This window comes from Melanotaenia boesemani, chromosome 3 (genome assembly GCF_017639745.1).
Source record: "Melanotaenia boesemani isolate fMelBoe1 chromosome 3, fMelBoe1.pri, whole genome shotgun sequence".
Classification (NCBI taxonomy): Eukaryota; Metazoa; Chordata; class Actinopteri; order Atheriniformes; family Melanotaeniidae; genus Melanotaenia; species Melanotaenia boesemani.
In genome coordinates this window covers 26,571,564-26,597,849 of record NC_055684.1, presented here as the reverse complement: position 1 = coordinate 26,597,849, position 26,286 = coordinate 26,571,564, and the positions used below count along the sequence as shown (strand labels likewise).

At 38.7% G+C, this 26,286-nt stretch overlaps 1 protein-coding gene across 1 annotated transcript in view; it reads left to right on the top strand.

The window, feature by feature from the left end:
• Positions 1-8,859: 8,859 nt before the first annotated feature.
• Positions 8,860-26,286, top strand: part of sema3fa (sema domain, immunoglobulin domain (Ig), short basic domain, secreted, (semaphorin) 3Fa) — a 48,639-nt gene continuing 31,212 nt past the window's right edge. The window contains exons 1-2 of the mRNA XM_041981313.1: positions 8,860-9,138; positions 10,735-10,888. Coding sequence (XP_041837247.1) covers positions 10,777-10,888 — 112 coding nt within the window. The 5' untranslated portion in view covers positions 8,860-9,138; positions 10,735-10,776. The remainder of the gene's footprint in view (positions 9,139-10,734; positions 10,889-26,286) is intronic.

Sequence of the window (26,286 nt, the reverse complement as noted above, 5' to 3'; positions counted from 1 at the left end):
TAAGGTCCACCACCACCTGCCTTCTAACACAGCAGGTGTTACTTTTTTTTTTTTTTTTTTCTTTAAATTTGAGTTGGATGTGTTCGTTTGTTATTATGATTGGCAAGCCAGAGGTGAGAGGTGTGATGAAGGCTGGGGGGCACGTGTAAAAGTGGGCTTGGACCCACTTGGTATGCTATGGGTTCTCAAGGGGCAGAGACAAGGGACGGGGTTTCAGTCCAAGCTAATCTAGTTGGCAGATGACTGACGTTTCCCCGTCCATCAAAGTGTGACCTGGGGCATACTTTTAATGAGATCCATTCCACATGACAGGCGCCACCTCTCCCTGGGCTGTCTGTTTGATCGCCTCCTGTGTTTCAATCGGATTGCTGTCTACATGTGTTGTTGCTTTTTGTATACGGTGTGTGTGTCGAGGCAGAATTTAGATGTCTCAGAAAAAAGATCATGTTGAATAAAAAAACCGAATTAACTTGTCAAACTGAACACCACCTTGTCAGGTCGGGTCTTGAAGGAAGTCAAGCTTTGGGTTCAGTGTCGTTTTCAGTGAAATTACTGGTTTACTTTTAAAAGCAGCTCACTATTGTCCTACAGTCAGTATAACACACTTGCACTCAGTGAAGCTGCTGGATAGTTTATATTGTGTAAGAGCTAAAACTGTATGCTGCATTTTTGGAGGCAAATGTTTATTCAGCAGTTAAATCTGTCAGTTTTGCTTTATGTGGATTTTATCTGCACAAATCAGCATCCATTATATAGCCAAAAGAGATGTACTGGAGCATGATCAGTGGTCGAATTGATTTGTATTAGAAACACATCTTGCTGGGTGGTTGTGTAGCCTCACATATTGTAAAAGAAAATCCTCCGATTTGGACTGACAGAAGAAGAAACAATAAAATACTACAAATCTTCACAAGAGGAGAAACACATGGGGTCCTGGTTTTTGTCTCATCCAGCATTGCTCAATCTATTCACTATCTATTACAGAGCTCCAAAGCTGCTGTCCATGTGGTCTGAAATAATGAAATAAACGTGTCTGCTGTGTGAGTTAACTGCAACAAAGGGAAGGATCCTTCAGCCCACAAATGACAAATGCATGCAAACAGCAAACAAAGTCTCAGTGTGTTTAATTACAGAAATTACAAATTATTTGGCTGAAATTTTCATGCAGATAAGACAATTTAGTTTGGCTTGATTTGGCTTACAAATGCTGGAACAACTTAGACGGGGGGGGGGGGGTTGCTTCTTTTGGAAGAATTTGGAGCCAGATGTGTACTTTACTGACAGCTGTTTGAAGCTGCACCCTGTCCTCAGCAACTGGCCATAAAATTGTCAGGATGTTTAAATATCCAAGTGCAACATTAGTAAAGCAACTGCTTAGATGTTATAAAGATTGTACTGAATTTAATTTAATAGCTATTCTATTTGTTCCATCTTTGTAATGTTCCCAAAAGTACAAAAAGCACAGCTAAACTGAAAAGCACTTCAATCATAATTCAAATATAAATTGCTAATATTTAATCAGTGCTGGAAAGATTATTTTTTGTGCAACGGACAGGAAACTTGAGTGTTTGGAGGAGGGAGTAGTGATAGGAAAGCAGAAGGTGATAAGACTGAATGACTCTCCTCTGGGATTGACTGGAGAGCCACCGACAGTTGTGACATCCCTCCAACAACATTTCCACACTTAATTAAATTGCATTCTAAGCCAGAGAGAAACGCATAGTTTAGAGTATGCTCTTGATCTGCCATGCTGTCTCCAGACAACATAGGACAGGATTTTATACAACACAAGTGGTGCTGGAAATTCTGGGAACAGATGTCCACATAGATTTGCGCTCATTCTGCAGAGCTGAGAAACTTTAATCTAGTCCATGCTGAGACGTGTTCAAACTGATTCTCCATGTTAATTTTCTTCTTATCACTGCAAAACACTATATCTGTTCCCAATTAACTATACAAAGCCACAGGATCCTTTTGTCTTCTGTAACTGGTTCAGTCTGTCAATGTTTCTCTAATGTTTTTACAGTCCATGGTTTAAGATGGAGTCCATTAACTTTAACTTGATTTAGGTGTCCTGGTAGCAAGCTGACTGTCTGGGCAGTGACAAGAATATGAAATAACCAAAAGAGCATTTTGCTTGTTTTTATTGTGTTTGTTTAGCCTCTCACTTTCCTCTTCTGTCTTTCATGGACACAGTTACGCATGCAATAATCCCTCTCCATTTCTATCTTACGCTTAGACTCTCTCTCTCCACACACACACACACACACACACACAACTGTTTGGTCTCTGTCTCTCCTATGTCATTTTGAATTCTTGAGCCACCTGTTTCACGGCCTCATCAGTGTGAGTGATGACAGGTGGATGAAGAGAGGAGGGGTGGGAGAAGGGGTGAAGGACAAGGGACTCAGCATAGTCCAGCTACAGTCATTGCAAAAGCAAAAGGAAACACAGAATGGCTCCGCAGAAAAAATCTAACACTTTATACAAGTATCTTTCAAACAGACATCTGCATGCAATGTTGTCCTTGTTGGTTATATATTCTAAACAGGTTGCTGAACCTGATATGACATAGCATACTTTCTTATCTACCTTACTTACTTATAGTCATTTTGAGTACATAAATACTCTGACAAGTGCAGAATCATGCACTGTCAAAACCTAGACTGCCCATCACTGTTTACTCCACAACCTTAACTGCTGCTGCATGGCTACAGAGCAAAATGAGAAGGAACAACAACTCATTTTAGCCAGAATGAGAAGGATTCATTATCAAATTATTAAATGGTTATTCAAGGATTAACCAGCTCAGTTAACTATAAAAAGATTGCAGAATATTTAATGAAAGCATACCAAAAGAAATATCAGAAATCCTGCAAGAGTTTACAGTTATAGCCGTGCCAGCTGTGGCACATTAGAGTTTAAAAGCTGTCATCTGCATGTTTTCCAGCTCAGAGCAACAATACTAACATACTGCTGCAGATTATGCATGTTCATCATTATTTTTGTTTTTTTGTTTTTTCGCCAAGTGAGATAGCCCATTACTTGTGTCCTAGAGCGGCAGATTTCCCACTCTGTGACAGAAGATATGCTTTTTGTTTTTCTTTTCATTTTTTTTTTCTTTTAATTTTTTTTACCTCCAGATTTTACATCATTTGATGTTATTCAGCAAATTTGTAGATTCCAAAATGCTGTTTAAACATGGACTAAAAGTGTTATTTCCAGGAAGCTTATTTCAAGTAACTGTTTTGTGGTGCATACTACATGGTTTTCAGCACATTTATTTATTTATTTATTTATTTATTACATCAACAGCAAACCTCGTACTTTACGCCTTCTTCATTGAGTGAAACATGTCTGACAAGCTGATTGTTGTAACAGTTCATGTAATTTGGATTTCCACCTTTCCACATGTGAGGGACTCCAAGCTGTGTTTCTGAAATGGCCCTCTAATCTGTCTTTCCCTAGCTCCGCCCTCCCTGTTTTTTTTTTTTTTTTAAAGGTTACCTGATTTCCAACTTGCCTGTTCTCCACTCCCTTCTGAGTTCTTTGTTACATGTACTGATCCACTTCCACAAGCCTTCTGTGAATGTCTCAGGGTGTTGGTTGTTTTTTCGTGCCTGTTGTGCTGGCCATTTTTCAAGTTTTTACATCTGCTTATTTCTGATTTTTTTTTTTTTTTTTTCTTTTGCTATTACTCTGATGTTTTTAAATGCCCTCTGTTCTGCCAAAGAGAAGAAGAAAAAGGAGAAATCATATCAAGAAGTAGTTAAACAGCAAAGTCCTCTTTTATAACCTTGCTGCCAGGCTTACAAGACTCTTAGTTTGTCTTAGTCTTTCAGAAGCTGAAAAAAAGAAACTCAACAATAAGACCTATATTTTTACTCAGCTACTCCATGGCAAAACCCCCAAAATTCCCACGCATTTCCCTTTCAGACCACAGACTACAGTATTCTGAGTTCACCACCATTTTTTGAGTGGACTGAAAATGAAAACGTATACTCATTTCCTCTCATGTCTACAGTATCACCCGTCTGGCCTGAGACCTGCGGCTGCAGCTCAGTGAAGAATGACATTGATAGAACAGAGTTTCAGGAAGCCCACACTAACAACGCTGCATGGGAACGCTATTACACAACCATCCCCAACCACAGGTGGTATGGCTGTGGCACCTTTATCCATAAAGTCATGCAAAATATAACCAGTGCTATTTTTTGGAGTATATTATATGACTGGGGAACAAAAGACAATAGAGAATAAAACCTAAAATAAAATGAGGTACTCTCTCTTCCAGCTGATAATGGTGGAGAGAATCCACCAAAAAAGCAGGGTACAGGATCAGACCCTGTGGAGCCTGTTAGGAAACAGCTTTAATTCATACCAAATCATCCCACCACAGCTGCCCTCCTCCCTCTGTTCCCAGGCATAAGACATGTAAGCCAGATACAATGAGACATACTTGTGTCGTTTATGAAAGGCAGCTGTCCCATTTTTAGCTGCACAAAGCTCCAGCTGAGTCATAGTCAGTCACTTTGACAAAAGACTGAGGAACAAAAATGAGCCAAAAGCTGACTATCAGCCAAACATAGGGAGATCTGAAATGGAAATGTTAATGAATCTTTAGTATACAGTTCAAAAACATGTCATAACTGAAGAAGAGAGAAGTGCAAACTCTGAGAAGAACTTTTGGGACGGTGTCAGTATCTAGTTACAGATTCACTTGCAAGAAATCACTGAGGCTGTTTCAACACTTGAGTGTTTTAAAGTCAACACAGCCAGCATCACATCAGGCCAACAAAAATCCAAGTTATTTTTATAGTTAGGGTTCGCAAACAGTGTGTGGTTTGAATGGGAATCTCAAAACAGAGGCTAAATGTCTCTCCTGCGGCCATAAATGTACTTAAAGAATAATAGACAAATATTGTTGTATTTATTTGGGTAGCACACACTGTGTCTGTAATATTAACAACAAAAAAAATATCTAACTACTCCAAAAACAGGAAACTGACCTCAGAGTCAGCATTTTTATTTGAGTTTTTACATTCATTTCACGTTTTTCTCTTTTTTTTCCCAAGTAGATGATGAGAAATTGTACTTATTTCTTATGCCTTGAAATGTTTATGATAAATATGAGCTTTAAAATACAAGCTGATTTAAGACAGTTTCTATCATAAAACACCACTTCACCTACTTATTGAATAAAATAAATGCTGACTAGTAATGTATCATAAAACAAAACAGACAGTCATAACTTAAGTTATAGGATATAGTTTATCTGTAGTCTCAGGTATCTAAAAACAGCCAAAGTTTTAAGGCTCTAATTCAAGTTTTTTTCCTGTCTGGCAGCTTTGTCATGGAGCTATGACTCTGCGAAGTGAAGAGTTATCTTTTTCCCATTTAAATGCTAATGAGCATATTGCCATACCAGTCAAAGTGCTGCAGAAACAGTGTGAATTTTTAATATCTTATCACACCAAAAGGTAACAGCCCTCCCGGTGAGGTGGAAGAATGAGTACATGTTCCCTCATTAAATTCTACACAATTGATGTGTCCCTCAGAGTGCACAGAGAGCCACTGAATGTGTCACAGCATCTTCAACTGAGTGTACCCTGCTGATGCGGTGTGCATGGTCATTTGTGTGTGGATGTGTGTACATTCACATCTGTCTGTGTAATCTAGGTGTGTGCACACAGGCAGATGTACACAGCAATGTGCAGCTGCACTTGTTCCTCCACCTCATCGGTAATGAACAGCTGTTAATTGCCTCCCCATCATGTGGGAAGGGCAGAGGACAGAGGTTGTGGTTGTCATAGCCTGTTAATAATTACTTTCAGTGGATTATAGAGTCATTGGTGGCAAAAGGTTAAAGGAAAAATTTATTGGATGTAATAACACTCATATTAGATAATGACCTCCATTCTTGTACAATCTGGATTTGTATTCCCTGCTGGCACCTGTTTCCATAAGAGACACTTTTTAAAATGTTAATGGGCTTCTTATTTGGATTCTCATAGTGTTGCCGAGTGTAAAATATTCTTTATGAACAATCAGAGAAGTCTGCAAGAGTGATAACTGTTAAACATGATGTTTTACTTCCAACTCTTTCAAGAAAATGGCAACTTTTTTGGCAAACGTGTTCATTCAAGAGTTAAACTCGTATACTGGCACTTGGAAAATTTACTGTTGTAAAAGAAATATTTCAAGCCAAGTAATGTGGTCATGTCTGTCTAAACATTTAAAGAGAAACAACAAAGATTTCCCTTGGTGCTATTCACATTCAGATTTATAAACCTGGATGCTCCCCTGCAGAATGAAAGGCCTCAACATCAGATTTCACTAAGTCCTAATTGTTTTTCCTTTGTCTTCTTGTACCGAGTGGTGAACTTTGGTTTCAACATTATCTTTCACTTTTAACTCTGCAGTTGCTTCATGAAGGTCAAGGAAAACTGGAAAGCATGAGGGACATTTATAAAAGTGGGCTCTCCTCAAAGCTGAATAATAGCTTTCCCCTCGTCTCACGCAAGTGACAGATGGCAAGGCCAACAGACGCCTGAAGATGGGAATAATATTGTTGATTAAAAAAAAATGTAAGAAACAACATGCATCTGTTGGTTGTGAGACAGAAGTGGAAAGCCAAAAAGAAAGAGGGAAAAGAGAAAATGGTAAGCGAGAGAGTTGGGAAACAAAGAGGGGAACAGTGACAGAGTCAAACTTGGCTGGTCCACACATTTTCGGTGGAGGTCATTTGAAGTGCTGGTGTGGGAAGTCTGGGAAAAGAGTTGTGTTACGTCTTGAGTCCTGTGGAACTCATAGTTGTGTTCCACATATTGATGCCAGTTGTTGCTTATTTGGATCAGGTGGACAGACCACTCTTCAAGAATAAATGCCCGTCTACATGTTAAGCTGGGTGTTTTTCTGTGTCTGTGTGAATGAGACTCTGACTGTCATTTATTGTTATTTATTGTTATTTCATCTGCCTTGTGTGTATGAGCATGCATGTGTTTTGTTACTTGTTTCTCAGACTCTTTCTCACAATGGGGGAAATTTAACACCTCTAATGGCAAATGCATTTTCTCTGCTATAAGCATCAAAGTCTGGAGTCGTGCTTTTACCCTCTTTTGCATACACTAATGTAACGTTTGGTTTTCCAACATGTCTGTCAAACTCAAAACCACAACCACAGATCAAGTGTCTTTATTTTCACTTTGCAGCATAAAAAGGCCTTAGAGGCCTTTTGTAATTACAAATTACAAAACAGATGTGTAAATACTGCAAGTAATAAGCTGTATTGGAATATTCAATTAAAGATTTTCATGAAAGTATGATACTAAGATTAATTTTTGTCTGCTGTGGCGAAATCTTACAAGTAAGCTTAAAAAGTTTGAAGACTTTCCAAATAAAGTCTGTATCCTACAAATTCCTGTCCTGACCTCACACAATGGTGAGGCAAATGCAATGTCCTCAAGACTGCATGAAACCTAAGCTACTGTATCTACCATTCATGGAATAATAAACACGCGTAGTGGGTGTCAGCTGCGTTGTGTGTTGACTGGATAAGAAGCAAAATAAGCCAGTGTGATCAGGCTGGGGATAAAGTGAGATTAAAAGATTTAAGGCTCCATTTGCCCATGAATATCTGATGCCTATCTGAGGCGAGAGTCGGTGATCCTCAATCAGGTCGCCAAGGTGTTGGGGGAAATCTGCCTTATCTGCATCTGGCCATTTTTCAACAGTTTCTCATGTGAATCTGCAGCCTTTGTTTCTTTCCTCTTTGTCTGAGTCAAAACATAGTAAATGAGTCATACATTATTCACACATCAAACGCTTTTCTGTACAATGACACTGCCAAAACAAGTAGAAAATGAGTAACTGTTTGGTTCAAACTGGACATGCAACTTCATGTTGGCTTCACATAGCAAATTTAAATCAGCAGCAAGCAATCACAAGCTAATTACAGAAATGAAATGATGGAAATGACTGTGTGGTCATGTAAGATTAAGCCTCTTCTGGTCTCTTTAAAAACCATCAAGCAATCTTTAGAATTAAGACTTCACCAAACAAACATAAACTCCACATATTCATTTTGTGTTATTAGTATGTTTATTTATGATTCTACCAATCATCATTGTAAAAATATTTAAATGTAAATTATAATTATTATGAGAGCTCCACAGAGCATGTTTTATTTCAAACTATCTTAACTGTCATCTTAATGTGCCAACATTTCCGTCATAAAGGAATAAATGCTAATGGAAATAAAACTGAAACCACAGGTTTTCTTTTGGAGTTTACCTTCAACACTGAATCGAATTTGTAGTAGCAAACCACACTGACATATTTTTGGCTCAATAGCAAATGCAAGAGTGTTCCCACCACTGAAAAAATAAAATTCCTGCAGGAGTTTGAGCATATGGAAAATGTGATATGATAATTGCTGGCAATGAGAAATACAGGCAAAACAAACTGTTCTAAATGCATGTCACTGAAATAAGATTTAACAATTGGTTTACTAACAATGGGTTCAAATTCTAAAGGAAAATCTAATTTGGCTTTATGATAACAGGAAAATTCGCTTATTAATTTCTCCTCGGGATGTTGAAGGAAAGCTGACATCTCGAACTCCCCCTGCTGCGGACATTTTCACTAACTTCAGATGCTTTCCTTAAGGCAAGTTTACTATCTGAACCCCCCTGAAGTGCAAGCAGATGCAGAGCAAAGCCATTTTGTTTAAGACTTTGGGGAAGGACGGGGCACATGGATGCTAAGGTAGGTTCCCTCCCCCATGGGTGTGTCCATAGCCGGGAGACTTCAGCCTATCCACCTGCAAAACCCTCTTCCCCGCACTACACACTTGAGCGTCGCTGCGCACGCTGAACCTTCTCTCCGCTGTTTGCCTCTAGGAGCAACTCTTTGTTTGTCATCTCCTAAAATACTAAATCTGTTGATGCATTTTAGAGATCGCCTTAAGTTGAAGTGACTGCGGCAAGTTAATTTAAATCCAAGCTTTGTTTAGCTCTGGGATAATCGTGCAGGATCTGCGGGGGATACGCCTGTGGACAGAGCAGCTTAAACAATCTGTGTGGATGGTTTTAAATGTTGGTCAGCCATAGCGCAGTATTCCCTGGCCGCAACTAGAAGGTAGGTGAAAATGCAAGAACTACTGTGTTGCGTGACAAGTCAGAACAATTATAATTTTTTAATTATTATTATTTCAGATGTGCTGTTAAATCAATAGTAAGCTATAATTGTTGAGAGTATAGAATAATATATGCGCATGGAAATAAAAACACTAATTAATAAAGTTATGTAAAATAATTTTGTCCTGGAGATAAAGAATTGTTATTTTTAAAAACACACTTCAGTTGTATATTTTCAGTGGTTATCTCGCTCATTGGAGGTCATTTTAATGAGCCCTAATCTCATGTTGAAATCGTGCGAGACGCACGAATTGTGTGTGTTTGATGAGCAGTGTGAGTTTTGGGGGGGGATGGTGGGGAGGTTCAAGTTTATGCTGCATGCGCTGCTTTCCCATACCTTCAAACTAAATAGTCATCTGCTAACACTTTTGACTGTTTAAATTCCCCGATACTGTTTTTAATCGACACGTGGTTTATGTTCATGCCCTCACAACTCAAAGCTCAGTCAGGCTTTATTTTGGTTAACGGTCTGCTGTGGAGTTCTGCGTTCTGGGACTCAAAGTGCAACTCGATCTTAAACCCTGACAGACAATTTGACCCCAAGCTCCGATCCACGTTTACAAGTACATCAGACATACATGGGTGACTACAATGAAACACCGTCGCTAACATTGTCTTGTTATTTCCAAATCTGGCTATGAGTAATATTTCTTACAAGCTTTAGCGCTCGTAGTTGTGCCAGATTGTCTGAACACTGCAACTTGGACAGTCTTCAGATCCTTTCATGAGGATATTACCTTCAGCTCTCTTTGTGGCGGATAACAGAATGCTGATGCGCTTTGTGGTTTAATCTGTGAGCGCAGGCAGTGCGCGCCAGGTTTATTGAGAACTCCATGCAATTGATGAAATTTAGCCCTTGCTGCAAAATAAATTCAGCAATTCCGAAAGTATGGAACATTAATTTACAGCTTGTTTAAACACGTCTTATATAAGAATTATGAAATGGGATAATTTGCATAGAGTTGCATCTTATGGCCACTGGAAGAATCTCACAGTTTCCTCTAATGCACGTTGAGGCGAACGATAGCGAGAACAATTGGGGGCGTTTCAAACCGAGAGATTCGTCAGAAAATCCAAAAAACTAATGCGATCACATCATTAGGAGTCAGTAGACATTTTCTGTAGACTCTAGCACCTTTAGGCTCAAATTTAAACACAACTGCAAGGTACAGAATTTGATATAAATATCCAACCAATATGCAAAGCTGACAGGATTAATAATTCGTCTGTTTATTGTTATTATTATTATTATTATTATTATTATTATTACTACTACTATTATTATTATTATTATTATTACTTTTATTATTATTTTACCTTTGTACTTCACCCTGTTTACTGTAGCACTAAAAGGTTAAAGATCACGTCAAGCCCCAATGTCTGTAATGAAATGACTGATCTGTAGGCCTACTTGTAACTCAGAAGCCAGTTTTTTTTTTTTTTTTGTTTGTTTGTTTGTTTGTTTTTTGTTTATTTGTTTATTTATTTATTTTTTGCTGTGGTTGCTTTTTGTTTGACATTATTATCTGTCTCTTAGCTCCTGGATTCCAATTTTCCTCTGTTAATAAACGGAGGGACAATGTTGTGGGACAAACTTTCCTGGCTGCTGGCCCTGCTGGCCTTATCATATGGGGGGCTGCCCTCGTCCAACGATCCCCTGTCTGCTCCCAGAATCTTCCTGTCCTTCAAAGGTAAGGCACTGAAAATAAATCTGTGACCTACTTTGTGTGGTTTCTCCACAGATGGTGGATCTGTTTCAACATTTATGTCTTCAATTTGTTCAATATGAAACGGGTTAACTTTTGGCACCAGCAGAATTCAGGTCTTGGTAAGCCTGGTTCTTGTCCACTCAGAGCCTAACAAGGAGTGTGATTGTGTGTGAGGGACCGATGAGAAGGGTGAGGAGATGTGCTACTGACTGTCCTATTCAGGGCTTGAGAATTAGTCTTCACCGAATCGCATGGCTGCCAGTAGTTCCCCAAACAGGCCTTTGTGTGACCTCAGCTCCTTTCTGAAATCAAGTCAAATTTAACACTTGGCTGGGCACACACTCTGGGTGCAGATCCAGCATGTTATGAATGTTAGCCAGTGCCACATGAGACCCTTTACGTTGAGATGTTCTGTTAAAATAGGTCTCAGTGGTGCTGTTTCTGCTTCTTTATCAATTTAGTGTCAACACTATGTCCATAAATGTCCTCTGGGTTTTATTGTGCCCATCTTAAAAGAAGTCTTTAATAACAATGAGCTCAGAGATATACTTTTGATGCTGTCTGTTTCCTCTGTTTGCAAAATTATATAAAAGAATTGCCTGGTCAATTTTTCATAAAGATAGGTGGAGAGGTGGAGGATATCCAAAAGAAGAAGTTGTTTTATTTTCTGTTTCTTTCAATTGAGTTTTTTTCTTTTAATTAGTTCTGTGGGTTACTTTATGCATAACAGAGCAACTTCACCTCGCTTAAGACTAGAAATTAACCTAGTATGTGAATTCCTTAATTGTATTGATTTTTGCAACCATACCACTGGGAATGCCTTTTTAATTTTTTATGCGCTGTGTACTTAACAAAGCACTTGGCTTTAGGTTTCACAACAGTTATGCACCACTGCCACGTGCATCACTTGTAATAAGTGTCTTAAGATAATGTAATACACCTAACTTCCAATAAGCATTTTGATTCTGATGATTAAACAAAAGAAGCTGCCATGTGTAGCAGTTGATAAAATCTGTTATACAGCATTGCTGAATCTGCCGCCTATAACCCCAACCCTACATGTTTATCCATAAAGGTCACACAATATTGCTTTTCCACTGGTTATTTGCATTATATGAAGTCAGTGGAGAGGATTTTACTGCATTTGGCTGAAATCCAATTTTGTTACTGGAGAATCCACATTTTTGTCTTTGCTTTTCAGAAATTTGACCTCTATCAGAGCTACAGACAGTGAACCATATGAGTAACTTTACACTTCTATTTGTGTAAAAGAACAAATATATACAGGCAAAATGGCATCAGGGCATTTCATTATATGAATTCTGTAAAAAAAAATGTTTGCATCGAAAACCCACTCTGCAAAGACTGTAATTCAGCTATGTTTGGTCTTGCAGTATTTAAATTTGTATGCATCTTTCTCTGTAAGCATAAGTTAAAAAACCTGACTATTTCTATGTAGAATATAAAAATCACAAAAATCCAGTCATTAGGTAAGCTTTGGTGTCACATCTTATAAGATATAGTTTACAATATAACCCAGCACTTTTAACCTGAACTGATCACTTTGCAGTTGTGCTTGAAAGATGTTATAAATAAAGAAATTACTTACTTACTTTGCCTAAAGTAGCTACTGAGTATGTTAGTGCAGGCTGAGTTATTAACTGTGATAAGGACCAAGTGAGCAAACAGAGGATAAGACCAAAGGAATGTCCATTCAAAGCAGATCATCAACCCAGACTTCAAAAGAGCAGAAAAATAGCAGGCAGACACACTAAAAAAAATCCCCAAACAGCAATATATCTCTCAGAAAAGTATCATTTAATCTCTATATAACACCAAATGTTCGTTTATTTTTAAACATCCATTAGAAAGTGAAGCAAAGGTTTAAAAAATAAGTATCTGAAAACTTGTGTTGGTGAGTCCTGTCCCATAAAGACGGAATGAGACTGTCTTGTATCAGCTGCTGAGAACTCCTATATTTACTTTTAAACAAGGTCTATAATCACATGCTATTTTAGTGTGCAGGGTTCTGCAAGGTTGTGACCCTTAAAACAGAAGCCAGTCACACCAGAGGTTAACTGCCCTCAAACTGTGGGAGAATGGCACCATATTAACAAGTAATAGCTTGTTAGGCTAATCCTCAGGCACATTTGAAAGTGTTTAACTTTGTTTTTCTGTAGTCCAGGAAAACACCTGGGCACAAGGTTAAATCTGGGAAGAAAACCTGGACAGAGGAGACAAAGCCAGGCAGTCCTGTAATTGGACTAATTCTCAGGGACAATCTTAAGATTGCTTCAGCCTTTGTAGTCCCCCCACCCTCCTCTCCCTCTGACAATCTTTCTGTGCCTTGTAATAGGTTGATGTCAGTCACACCCAAACAAAGGCTTCACTATCTTCCAATCTTTCCTGACAGTTTTCAGGGTTAAGATCAGAAATGGGGACATGCCCTTCATCTCTTCATTCTTAGAATAATTAGGAGCTGCTACTGAGTTTGAACTTTCTATTTCCAACTCTACAACAATAGAGAGCTTCCACAGATTATGTTCCACGGGCAGATTTATGAGACTTTTGTCTTCCACATAATATGTCAGTGTGACATTCCTCTATGTAGGTGGTCCTGCTCTGTTGGCATCTTTTTGATGTCTCTGGTGAAAGATAAAACATTAATCACCTTTGTCCTGCCACAAGCTGCATCTTATCCCAAAATTGCTAAAGGGATACCAGAGCTTGCACTTTTCCCAACCTGTTCACTTATGTAATTTTGACACAGGAGACAAGCTAAGAGCCTCAGCCAAGCCTTACTGCACTAAAGTTCAAGCGATCAATGAACTACTGAAAGCTTATCCACAGCTAACCTGTTTGCTAGTGCATGATTCCTGTACACTGAGGATGAATCTAAATCTGTTTAAGGAAATCAAGAAAAACTCAACAAACCAAGTTCTTGCCTGCATTGTTCCCACAGATTTTACATGTCACACAAATCACCACCACTCACCTGGTTTCTCCTTCAGAATCTACTTCTTTAAAGAAAGGGGCTGGACGAAACCATGGTATTTGGTTGGCTAATCACTGGGGAGATGCCATTCAGTCTGCAAGTAACTGACTGTCTCAATAACAGAAACATCAGGCACAACAGTTCAACAGGCAAAGTGCAGCTTCTGTACATGCCATAAAGTTAAATCAATACTCAACGAGAAATTTACAATAATACTGAGCCTGTATGTAATTCTCATAGTCCAAATTAATTAGCTGTATCATTAGATTACATTGCAGTGGCTATTATTATGTGTTTTCACACATTATCATGAGTGTGAAAAGCAGTGAGACACGCTTTGCACAGAAAAACACATTGTAATTAATTTGGGGACATATAGTGATGATTATCAGTTCTCTTATGCACAAAAACAGCAATGTATCAGAGAAAAGAAAGCATATTCAAAACTTCAAGTAAACTGTAAAGGGAAGGGAGATGCTTAATCAAAATTTCCAGCAGGACCAAAAACATTATGTCCACCAAGTAAAGCCTTTCTTTTCTGGATGATGAAGAAATAAGACAGTTTTGAACCAAACATCCACTTGTGAGTTTTTTCTCTGGTTGCATCTGGTCAGCAAACAAAGCTGATGTGACATAAAAGTCTGTTGGTAAACTATTGGTAAACATCTCAAGATTTTTTTGTAATTCGCCCATAGTAAATCAAATCAGTACACCTTGGGGTTATGTATTCAACTTATTATTTTACATTTGCATTGTCACAATTGGTCACTGTACACTTGTATCATGTGGAACAGTCAACATATAATTATGTTACAGATGATTTCCCTCTCCCATTCTAAGGTAGGAGCTAAAAGAGAAAAAAAAAGTTTAATAAGAGTTTAATGAACTTAGATCAGCTTTAGCACCAGGTAAGAGAGGATTTCCTCCATTTGTTCCAGCATAGATAAAAATCATGTCTGGGATTTTGAATAATCTTGTAACTTGAGTGCAAATATGTTTGCTCCAACAAAGGAAAAACTCTAATGGAATATCTCTAAATCTATCTTTTTTTTCCCACAGAGTGAAATAGAAAAGTTTTGTGTTTATTGTTCAGATCATTTTGCTGTTGCAGTATATTTTTTCTAGGACTTTCCCCGATCCCATTTGTTTAATTTTAGTCTTAACGTGACTCTCACAGTAATCCAAACTGTGTAATGATTGCGTTGTCTATTTTTTGTTATTCAGCTGCAACAATATATGGTTAAAGGAGTCAGAAAATGTTTTTAAACTTTTCTTTGAGCTAGATTTTAACTGTATGTAAATACAGTATCTGATATAATTATTTGCTGTCCTTCACTGTCTATTTACATTAAATCAATATCAGTCATTTGATGGAGGGTGCAAAGCTTTTGTTTGCTCATATTAGTGCTCATTTGTTCAAACTCAGATGCAGTAAACTGTTTTTGTGTGTTTTAGCCTGCAGTATTTTAACTACTGGCAGTGTGCTGTCCAAGGCTTCCTCATGTATATATTATGTAAAGATGTTATGCACTAAAAAAAAATCCACAAAGTATTGTGTGGTGGCTATGGCACGCAAGCCCTAGTACTTATTAATTCTTAGGGACTTTTTCTCCAGAGATTCTGCTGGTGGAAGAGGAGAGGGTGGTGTATCCCAGCAACCTCTGCTCTCTGCAGGATACATTCAGTCAAACTATGATTATTCAGGAGAGCAAAACAGAAGGTGACAGCTCCACTGCTAAATATAGTGTCCCTCCTGTCTGTATCTTTATGTTTTACCTTCCTCTCTTCTTCTGCCTTGCCATCCTCCTCCTCTGCTTTTACTCTACTCTCACACCCTCTCTATTTGCCTGTTGATAAGAGGCTGGCAGTGTGAGCTGAGGGAAGACAGCATCCTGGATGGCACCCACAGCAGGCACACTGTTTTAGCACATGCAAAAAGCGTAAGGCAAATTGGGAGAAAGCAGAGGTCTCTAAAGTGGTCAGACTTTCTTTGAGAGGAGCACAGTGAGGGAGCAGGGCGGTATGTAAGGGAGGAGTGGGATGACATAGCAGCTCAACTAAAATCCTGCAAATGTAGAGGTATTTTGTATCTGCTGTTTCAATAAAAGAAATGTCTCCACATTATGTTTCCTTTTAGAAATATTCATTCCAAAAATGAATGGCTCCCCGCTATTTAATGACACACATAATGTTGCTGCTTCAGAAAGGCAATTGATTCAAAATATTTTTTTTACTGTTTTAATGCTGAAATCTCTCTCCGGAAGTGATAAAAAAAATGCACAATATGTAAATCAAACCAGAAGGAGACTTCACAAGTTTGGGTGTGGATGAAATAACTTCCTCTTGAAATAAAAAAAATTCCAATTCTCGATGATTTTAGTCTGCTCTTCTTCATGCATTTTTTCTCATCATTTCCATGTAGCAAAGAGTGAACACTTTTACGTTTAAGACATAAGTTCAAGTGTATATTTTTCTTTAGTTTAAGTTTTGTTTCCCACACAGTATTTGTACTCTTTCTATACCTACAGCTGCTTAGTAGAAGAGGCTGTTGGCTTGGGATTTCTTTTAAAGATATTCACATTTTCCTTTAAGCAAAATCCTCACTTTAAGTCATTCAAGGCAATAGATTTCTGAAATTGTTCTCATAAAATAAAACCATACTCTTGTAATTGTGTAACAAAAACCATGCAAATCCCTTGAGGATTTATTCCCCAAGTTATATAAAAACACATCCACGGAGTGTGGTTAAGAGGAAAAACAAAAAAAAGTTTAACATTGCAACCTTTTCCTGAACCAGACATTGTAATTTTGGAGGTGGAACCTAACCAAAAGCAAGTGAAAATTACCTTAAGCCCAAAACTAAAACACTCTCACCTTCAATCAAAGATGGAAAAGCCTGCAGAAATGCTTTCACTCAGTGAAGAGATCTTTTGTAGAACAAGAAGATTGAAGTGGCTACCAGAGAGCGGTTGGGTCCAACCACCTTCTGGTTTCTATCCTGTCTTCCTTTCTGTATATTTTTCTTTCCTGCTCTTCCTTCATTTCACTGGGTGCTTGCAGAGCATGTTTGCCACTATCAACAAACTCTATGCTTTGTCAATAAAGTGTTTACCCAATACTCCTTAAATGTGAGCAAATTATGGCAGAAATTTCTAATAGATTTATCTCTTTTGTATAAAGTTTGAGCTCATTTATCTGACATATGTATACCAGACATATACATATACATATTACTATTACTGAATTTGGAACAGATTGACTTCTGAATAACTCTAAAGCAGCTGAACATAATTCTTTTGCTCATAGGTGATGCAGTTGCTGGTTTGATAAAATAGCCCTTCTTGTTCTGTCTGTTCTGTAAAGAGAGGCAACACTCAGCAGGAGCAGGACAGCCTCACTAGATGGATTAAGGGTGTGTGTGATAAGTGTTAAGCACTGTGGGCATGTTTAAATCCTGGTACATTCATGTCTCTTGGTCTCTGTTGTAGCCAGATTTTTTTTTTTTTTTTTTTTAACATTGAAAAGTGGCAGTCAGGATAAAAATAGATGTAAGCCACAGCAGTACATCAGACCCGTGTCCTTTTATTTCCTCACACACGAGAAACATCTTACAACATTGTGGTTATTGTGGCCTTTGTGATTGTTTTTTATTATTTTCATTTTTGAAATCATTAAAAAGAGAAGATTATTATACGGCTGTGATGAAACACACCACCTGCAGAAAGGGAGCAGGAGCTTGTGGGGAGCTGAAAATGACAGGTTCTGTGGTTAGAGGTGAGTTTGAAACAGGAATGCTAACATAACATAAGTAACAGGGAAGAATGGGAGATAGTTTTTAAATATTTATATCAGGTCCATGTGGTTATGTCTGCATTGTTTGTTTATGTGTGTGTCTGCATGTGTGTGGGTGCTCGCATGCTTGTGCAGCTTCTTCTGTAAAGAACTACTATCTGTGTCACTGCCTTGGTTCGGTTGCCATAGCAGCCTCTACCTGTCACTCCTCACCAACTGAATCGGGTTCAAATGATTCTCTCCTCAGAAAAGAGGTGGGATGCAATCACAGCCTTGTGCTTATTTCCCAGATGCCCTCTGTCTCGTGTGCTTCCAGGAAATCCTGAAGCAAAGAGGCACCCAGTCTTCAAGGCTTAGCTGAGAAAAATGTGAAAATTAATTTGCTGAAACAATGGAGGTTGATGAGGTGTCGTCTTCCAAGTGAAGTGGAGCTGGCATGGGCAATTTAACGTGAGAACAAGTGAAACATTGATTTCTGTACAGAGCCTTTACTCAACTGGACGTTCTTTCCAGATGTGGGATCCTCTGGAAGGGCGGGGGGCAGGGTTGGTGTGGTTGGGGTCCAAACTGAAATTAAGGAGACAGCAGGTCAAGGGCACCTCTCTACTTGTTTACCTTCGGCAGCTATCATTCATTTTCATTTGTCTGTCAGTGTTGGGATCCTGTTACCGCAGCGCTATTGACCTCATTGTTATGGTGGCCATTTTGAACACTTCTGCTGTTTTAGGTGTTTAGCAAAAACATATTCAAGTTACAGACAATTAATGAATTTGTACTGCAAGAAACTAAGAATTAATTTGAGAGTAATCACATCCAAATTAGAGGAAAGATAAAAATGCAGCTTTATTAACATGCAGAATTCCCCTTTTCAAGAAAAGAAAGAAAAACCATAAATGAACCAAATAAATACATAAACCATAATTTTGCTTTGTGATTATGGAGAATTATGTTAAGACAAGAAAGATTACAAAAATGAATCTAAAACATAACAATATGAGGAAAACATGAACGAGTCTAAAAATGTTCCACCATCGCTATAATCTCAATACGTTTAAATTTAAAAACTTTATTTAGAGATGTCCTCAAATGAAAAAGGCAAAGGTAAAGTGCATAACAGCTGTAACTGCTAGAAATGTGTTGTTCCAGCTCAGAGGTTTAGGAGAGGAAAGAAATAAGAGATAGAGAAGGACAGAGCCAGATAAGGGCTGCAAGAGAAATGAGAACTGTCGGGAAGATGAGCTGAGGAGAGGAAAATGTGAGGGGAGCAATAGAGCAGAATCAGACGGTGCTCTGAGAGCACTAATGGACTACAGGGCATCAGTGTCAGGTTTGCTATCTCAGCCAGAGCATGGATAAATGGAGGGATTTGAGAATGAAAAGGAGGAGAGCAGCGTGGGTGCACAAAGGCATACTCAGGACAAATTGTGTGTCTGCTTCACATTAGCTGCGTGATTGTTGGAGGAGATGGTTTACTTCAGCTGGGGACTGCTCAGACAGCCTCCACAGGTCAGCCCTGTGCCAGGGCCCTGCTTAACAACCTTCTACAGCAAAGCCTGTTGTTTGAGTCAATGCAAACCGCTGACTTTGCTGTCACACAGATTGTCTTGGAAGGAATTGTCTAAGTTATTTGGCTGAAAGGAATATTTTGAACTAATGCCAAAAGTGTGTTTTGAGCAATATATCTCTTCTCTAACAACATAAAATGAAATAGTCAAAGTATGCTTGTACAAATATTTCCTTTTACAGAGCATTTGCATGATCAAAGCCTCACACTTTGCCAGTTTAGCTTAATTTTATGGGGAGTGGATCTTGTCTTGAAAGACAGCTCAAGGTTGTTTTTTCCTCTTGAGATTATTCAGGTGTTGGAGATATATTATAGCAAGCATCTGTGCACATTCGTTGGATGAAAACCAAATACGCTGTCTCTGTTATTGTGGCAGATATAAGGCCTGTGGTTGAGCCTGACCATGATCATGTGGGAGGCTGTAGCGGTGATGTCTCACTATTGGACTCAAAAGGCTGCAGCATTCCTCTATCTCCGCCTGCCTCTTGTCAGAACTGTAGTTCATCATTTTAGTCACTACCCTCTTCCCCTTTTACATTCTCCCTGCATGAACCTAACTGATGAAAACTGAGCCTTCATCAGATGCTAACTTTATTACGGAACCCACCTGCAAAGTTTGAGATGTAAATGCTTGGTGTATGCCAGAGCTTTCCTTGTCAGATTGATTTCACTCCAATCAGATTTGTGTTTCCCAAGTTCCATTAGCTGCTGTGGCTTCAGACGAGTAATGCCTGAGTTTTAGGGTCCGACGTCTGAGTGAGAATGTGTGGCAGAAAACTTCTGGAACCCACCTTGTGCTGAAAGAGGAGAGCAGGCTGGAAGAGGAAGGGTAAAATGTGGCAAAACATGAGGTTTCTGAACCTTGTTTCTTGGTTAGTTTACTGATTGGCTTCCTGATAATTATGAAGGGGAGGAGATGGCCCCTTGACCCTTTTCTTTGTTGCAGTGGCATTGACGTGATGCCAAGATTTTCTCCATGCCTGCCCTGCTCACGCCCCTTTGCCTCCAAGCTTTGTAAGTCAGCCCTGTTCTCAGGAACCATCTCTAGGTGTCCTTCATGGTATGTTGGCAGTGTTGTCCATGTTATTTGTGCCATATGTTTGTGTCTGTGTTCCTGCACACATGAATGAAAAATGGGAGTGAAGGGCCTCCTGTGTTGCTGTTGTTATTGTTGTTGTTGGTGTTTGTGTCAACGCCTCACTCATCCCTGTGAATGGACTGCTTAGACTCAATAGGAGAGGGGCGTTTATGTGGGTTGGGTCCATCATTCATTTACTTCATTCGCATCCCCAGGGAAGCAGAGGGGGAGTGGCATACAATTCTGTCACAGCATTAATGTCCAAGGCATCTCTGTACTTTTCCTCCCTCTACTCGCTCTCTATCCATCCCTCATCATTTGTGTCTCTCTTTTTTGCTCCTTTTGGCATAAATGGTGAAAACAGTCATCACTCAAAGCTTGGCTATGATCCTGGGCTTTCATGTTCTTGTGGATTTCACCTTAGATGAATCGGTGCTCCTCTGGACATTGCGCTTCACTGCACTACATTGATGAACGACCACAGACAGCCTTTCACAGAGCTTCTAAGAGGAAGCGCTTCCTGGCACAAACTCGGAGGCACAAACTTTTTTTTTTCATGGCTGACAGATCTAGTTTTAATGTGCTCAACTCAGCTGAGAATCAGACAAAGAAAATACAAAATGTCGTTTGACATTGGGAAGATCTCCAACCCAACTGATGCTTTGTTAAGTGTAATCGCATTTAGAAAGTAAAAGATGCTTGGAATTCATTAGTCTATAGCTTGGATTATATGCAAGTGTCATTAGCAAACAGGATTGGTGCACAGTGTGAAATTTACCTTTTCTTTACTGTGGCTGGATTAAGCTGTCCTACTAAACCGTCTGTGCATGATTAATTAGTCACAAATCATTGCAATGCATTATGAGTCATTTACACCACAAATACAAGAAGAAGTTAATTTAGCTCCAGCATGATGTTACTTGCTGTATTAAGTCAATTTTTTGTGTTATGTGACATTAGAAACATTATATTTTAATAACAAAGTTACAAAGATGTTGCAATAATGTTATGCTGTCAATGCTAGGGTTAGCTTTAATGTTTTGCAAACATCATCTTTTGTGGAATTACCAGCTTTTGTTGAAGATGAAGTTAAACTCTGTACAGATAGGTCTAACATTGTAACTTATTTTGAAATTAAAGTTCTATGTAATCTACTAAATTAATTATTCTCAAAAGCTGCAAATGAGGATGTCTTCTAACTTTTAACTTTCATACTTATCTGTTTGGCTTTCAATTTCACCCGTTTTCTCATCTCCTGAGATTATGGATAGGTTCTTGTTCTTGGGTTTAATTGGCTTATTATGGTGAACCCATTCTGAACAGAAGCACTTGTCTAAACAGATTACTTTTAGTGTAAAAACAGTGTTAGTAAGGACAGTTATGGTTCTGCTGGAAAAAAATGCCTTTCCAACTAATCCTACTTCTTAATGTTTGCAAATTTGCAAAGGAATTGTAACTTGTCTGAGAAGTCTTTCATTAATAAATGACACTGTTTTAAAGACTCTTAAAATGAACTCAGCTAAGAATAACCAGGAGAAATTAACAGCCAGTATCTTAAAAGTCACCCTAATGAGCCAATGCTGAGCAGATGTGAAAATTGCAGCCCAACTGGAGTACATGCAGGAGTAGGAATGCTCCCTTGCATCCATGCTATTATGCTTATGAATACTCTACTGAATACTGTGCTTGCAGGGCAGAAATACTCCCTCATGAGGATCATTTGCTGCTTGCAGATTTTGCACGCCTGTGCACATGTGCAACTCTGTACATGTACCTGGTTCTCATGAAGCTTTTGAGACTAATTAAGCATAATTATACTTTTAGTACAATACACATTACACAATATGAAAATAGTACATTGTGACCTTTTTGAGAAGTATGTTTCTGCTTGGTAAAACTATAGCAATGACAACTTTTTGGTAGCTTTTGTTTAAATAGCTTTGTTGCTACAAATTGCAGGGCCCAGTTGTATGACTGTCAAAAGACAATCTCAGAGCATTGCCAACTATTGGTTGTGGCAGGGTTGCAAAAGATTCACAAGTTCCTCAAATGATCATAACCAGACTGCTGGAAACACTGCAGAGGAATATATGGCACGCTGCAAACAAACAAGCCTGAAGCAGCAAAAAATAACTTGTCTGCTGCTCAGATCTGATGAATGAAGATAGGAGATGGAGATGTGAGAGTACAGGGTGAGAGAAGCTGCTTATAAAGAAAGAAAAAAGTATCTCTCCATTTCTGGTGTCTGCCTTATCAGTGCAGAATGGATGGCAAAGTGATGATTTATGACAAGGTACGACAGCTGAAGATAAGAAGTTTCTAGCCTTCATGTGCTGTGCAATCACTGGCCTCCTTCAACACTCATATGAGAACGGATGGAGGGTGACTGTGACCAAGATTTCCCTCTGTCACGCATGTTGCCTCCTTCCAGCTGATAAGACTCCTACCTCCCTCTCATTTTTCTACACATATTACTATCACCCACCGTTGTTATTCAATTCAATTCAAAACAAATACTTCCAGCTTTGATTTACATTAAGTTGAAGTGTTTTAGCATGAATACATTTTCTAAGCCTAAAGCCTAAAACAGTAGTTATTAAAATTTATAATAAGTAATAAGGTGGTTGAGGCTCAGATGTGTTACATCATAACTGTTTAACTGTTGGAAAGGTCAGTTCAACATTTCTTATCTCCACTGCGTGCTAGATCCAACTGAACAGAACTGCCAACAATAACATACCAAAGAATTCAAAAGAAATCCCTGAGTTGGTGCATGTCGAGTTTTGTTCTGGAAATTGATAAAGTCAGTAATCTGACTAAGGGGCAATTTCATTTGCTTAGTTCATTTTTGGATTTACAAGATGGATGTATGTGAAGTACAAGTTTTGATGTGATTTAATCAGGAAAGACATTTTATTTTGTTTTTGTGATTTTGTACATCTGTTATGTTGCATCTCAATTTTGTTGCTTCTATCTGTTTTTTTACACATAAATCTCCCAATTCATTGTTAAAATTAATTTAGGAAACATATTAAAATGAATTTAACCCACCAACAGCTACACAGACATCCTCTCCTCACTACCTCTAAACAGACATCCTTTGCATGTTGACCTTTATAGCCTCGGGTGAGAAAAAGGCCGCCGGGTCAGGGAATAGGATGTCCCAGCTGTCTATCAAACATGAAAGACGCCAAATTAACAGGCACTGCTGTTTTAAAAGGATAGGGTGAGTGTGTCAGTCAGCTTGAAAAGTTTTTTAAAAAAAGATTACACAGACAGACAGTAATCTATAGGTCTGTAAGCCTGTCACTTAGCCTGACCTTGGGGTAGCTTTGGTTTAATTGCAGGGTATAATAAGAGTGCGGGCCCCCCCCTTGAGCAGACAATTCCCATTATCCATTAAAGATGTAATGGCTGCCAACACGTTTCATCTTGAATGGCATTTTTTTGCCTTCAAAGCACATAATTAACCTTTTGGAATGTAAACGATTGTATTCAGTGTCTAATTATTTTCCATGAAGTCCCACTTATTTTAAAGTATCTGACCCATTCATGTTTGGATTGATCAGAATATACAACATTCTTCTGTTCACACACTAAAGTTGAGCCTGCTTTGTCAGGGGATATGTATACAAACATGCCTCCAAAGCCAATAGCACTTAGCCCAAAATTGATTCTTATGTATAGATATGATCTCATATTAGATCTGCAGAAAAACAATATTTAGATAATGTTTGAGCCCCAAAAGATGAGAATGTGTGAGGTTAGAGACGTTCCCTCATCCAACTATTTCCATAACATTGTTCAGTAGTAGTCCCACTTTCTGCCTTCTTTCCCCCTTTCCTTCCCCTTATCCCTATTGCAGCCATGTCCACCTTGCAGGCACTAAGACTATAAACAAATGCCCTTGACGTACTGTCACCATTCCCCCTTTTTCATGCCAAGCAGACAGACAGACAGACAGCAGATGCACAAGACAACGTGAGCTCTCTTCACTCACAGCTTTCTCTCAGTCAGCTGATTTCTACCAGCTGGTCTCCCTTCTTTTTTCCTCTCAGAACTTTCCTGGTAATTTTCACTAAATATTTAAAATCCAAATCTATTGTGCATGCGTGTGTATGTCAGGATGTGAGGCTGTCTTAAATTAATTTCATACATGAAAATTTATTAAAATACACAAACCGTTACAGTCTGTTTGTTCGTGTACAAGCACATTTAGCCCCCCAAAAAAAAAAAAAAAAAAAGAAAAAAGATTTTGCCATCAAATGATATTTAAAGAGAAGTCAGTGGGACTTTAAAAGCACACAAATTCCAGGATTACAGGATTTGGCAGTTTTTTTTATGGAAGATTTGGTGATAGAGTATCCTGAATATAACTGCATTAACGGCTGAATTGAAACACTAAAAAAATCTCTGGGTCTGTACAGGACATGGAATGAAAAGATTTTCCAGGGCTGTTTCTAGATGAAGATAACTCTGCAATAACTTGTCAGGAAATGGCAACGTTTGTTTATTTGAGGATATAAAAGATCAGTTACTTTGCTGATTGGTTCGTCATTCTTAGCCAAACTTGTGGCAGAGTTTAAGAGACTTACAGGCAAAAAGTTTTTAATTTATTTATGATTTTTACTCTGAATGTATTTTACCTTCTAGTGGAGTAAATGTGATATTGATCTGTTGGTTGACCAGTACACTGTTGGGCTGCTGATGGAAAGGATTAGTAGAGGAATGTTTAGATTGATTTTTTTGTGGATGAGAAAGTCTCCTGGGGCACTATGTTTTGAAAATATCTTGACAGTGATGTACAGTAAGGCTACCTTTAGCAGACATGTTGGTCTGTAATACAAATTATAAGGGGCAGTCTTAATTTATAGTAGTTTTGCAGGTATTTGGTTACAACAAATAACAAATGAAGGAATAACGGAAATGATCACTTTATTATCGCAGACACTTGATTTTCTATGTCAAATATCATGGCAGCTTCATAAATATCTGTTAAAATATTTTACATGAAAAAAAAATATGAATGGAAAATGTGTGAAGTCGTCAGAAGCTCATCATCTGGGAGCTAGGTCCAAGTTTACTTTATGTTTCAATGGCCAAAGCATTCAGACGTTGCTTGGATTTTTTCAAGCTAGATCAAAACAGTAGACTAGCTTATTTTGCTTGCAGTGTCCTGAGAGTTATGGCGCAAAGAACATGTGTGAAATATCTGTCATCTCAAGAATAAAGAATGCAACTGTTAATAAAACATGGTAGGATATTTGTACTTATGAGGTAATTGCTGCTTATATTAAATGTTTTTGATATGTAGTCATAGTTGTGCAACATTTAATTCCTTGCTATCAGAGCACAAAGCCTGTCAGTAAGTCTTCACAGCAGGCCTAGACACCAACACCCCATCTATGGACCTCACCACATTGTGCAACAACCAGCTGGATGATTGTCAAGTTTTATCTGGCTGTCCCCTGCCTGTCAGATGACATTAGCAAACAAGGCCCGACCCGGGATCTGTGCTGACACGTACCTGGTCGGGGGTGACCCCGCTATTGTCTAGCACTGACATGGGGTCAAGTGGGTGCATGCAGCAGTGGGGTAAGCAGTATTATGTTGATCAAGCAAAAGCAGATGGGCTTCTGTCACATCCGTCAGTGTGTTGTAGTACAATATTGTCACAAACATCAATGACCCTGGAGCTAGTGGCCCTGTTTGACCATAGTAGAGTGCCATTTTAATTTCTCATTGCAGATCTGAACTTGCTGCTTGTCAAGGTTCAACAATGTCCTTAGCAGCGCAATGGGTGCCAGACTTTCCATGCACATTTATTTCAAAGATGACTTTTCTGGGTGGATTTCCATCTATTTTCAGCCATCCATTCACTTGGCTAAGGCTAAAATATGGGTCATAGTCAAGGACACATTCCCCAGTCAACTCCTGCCAGAACACTTTGC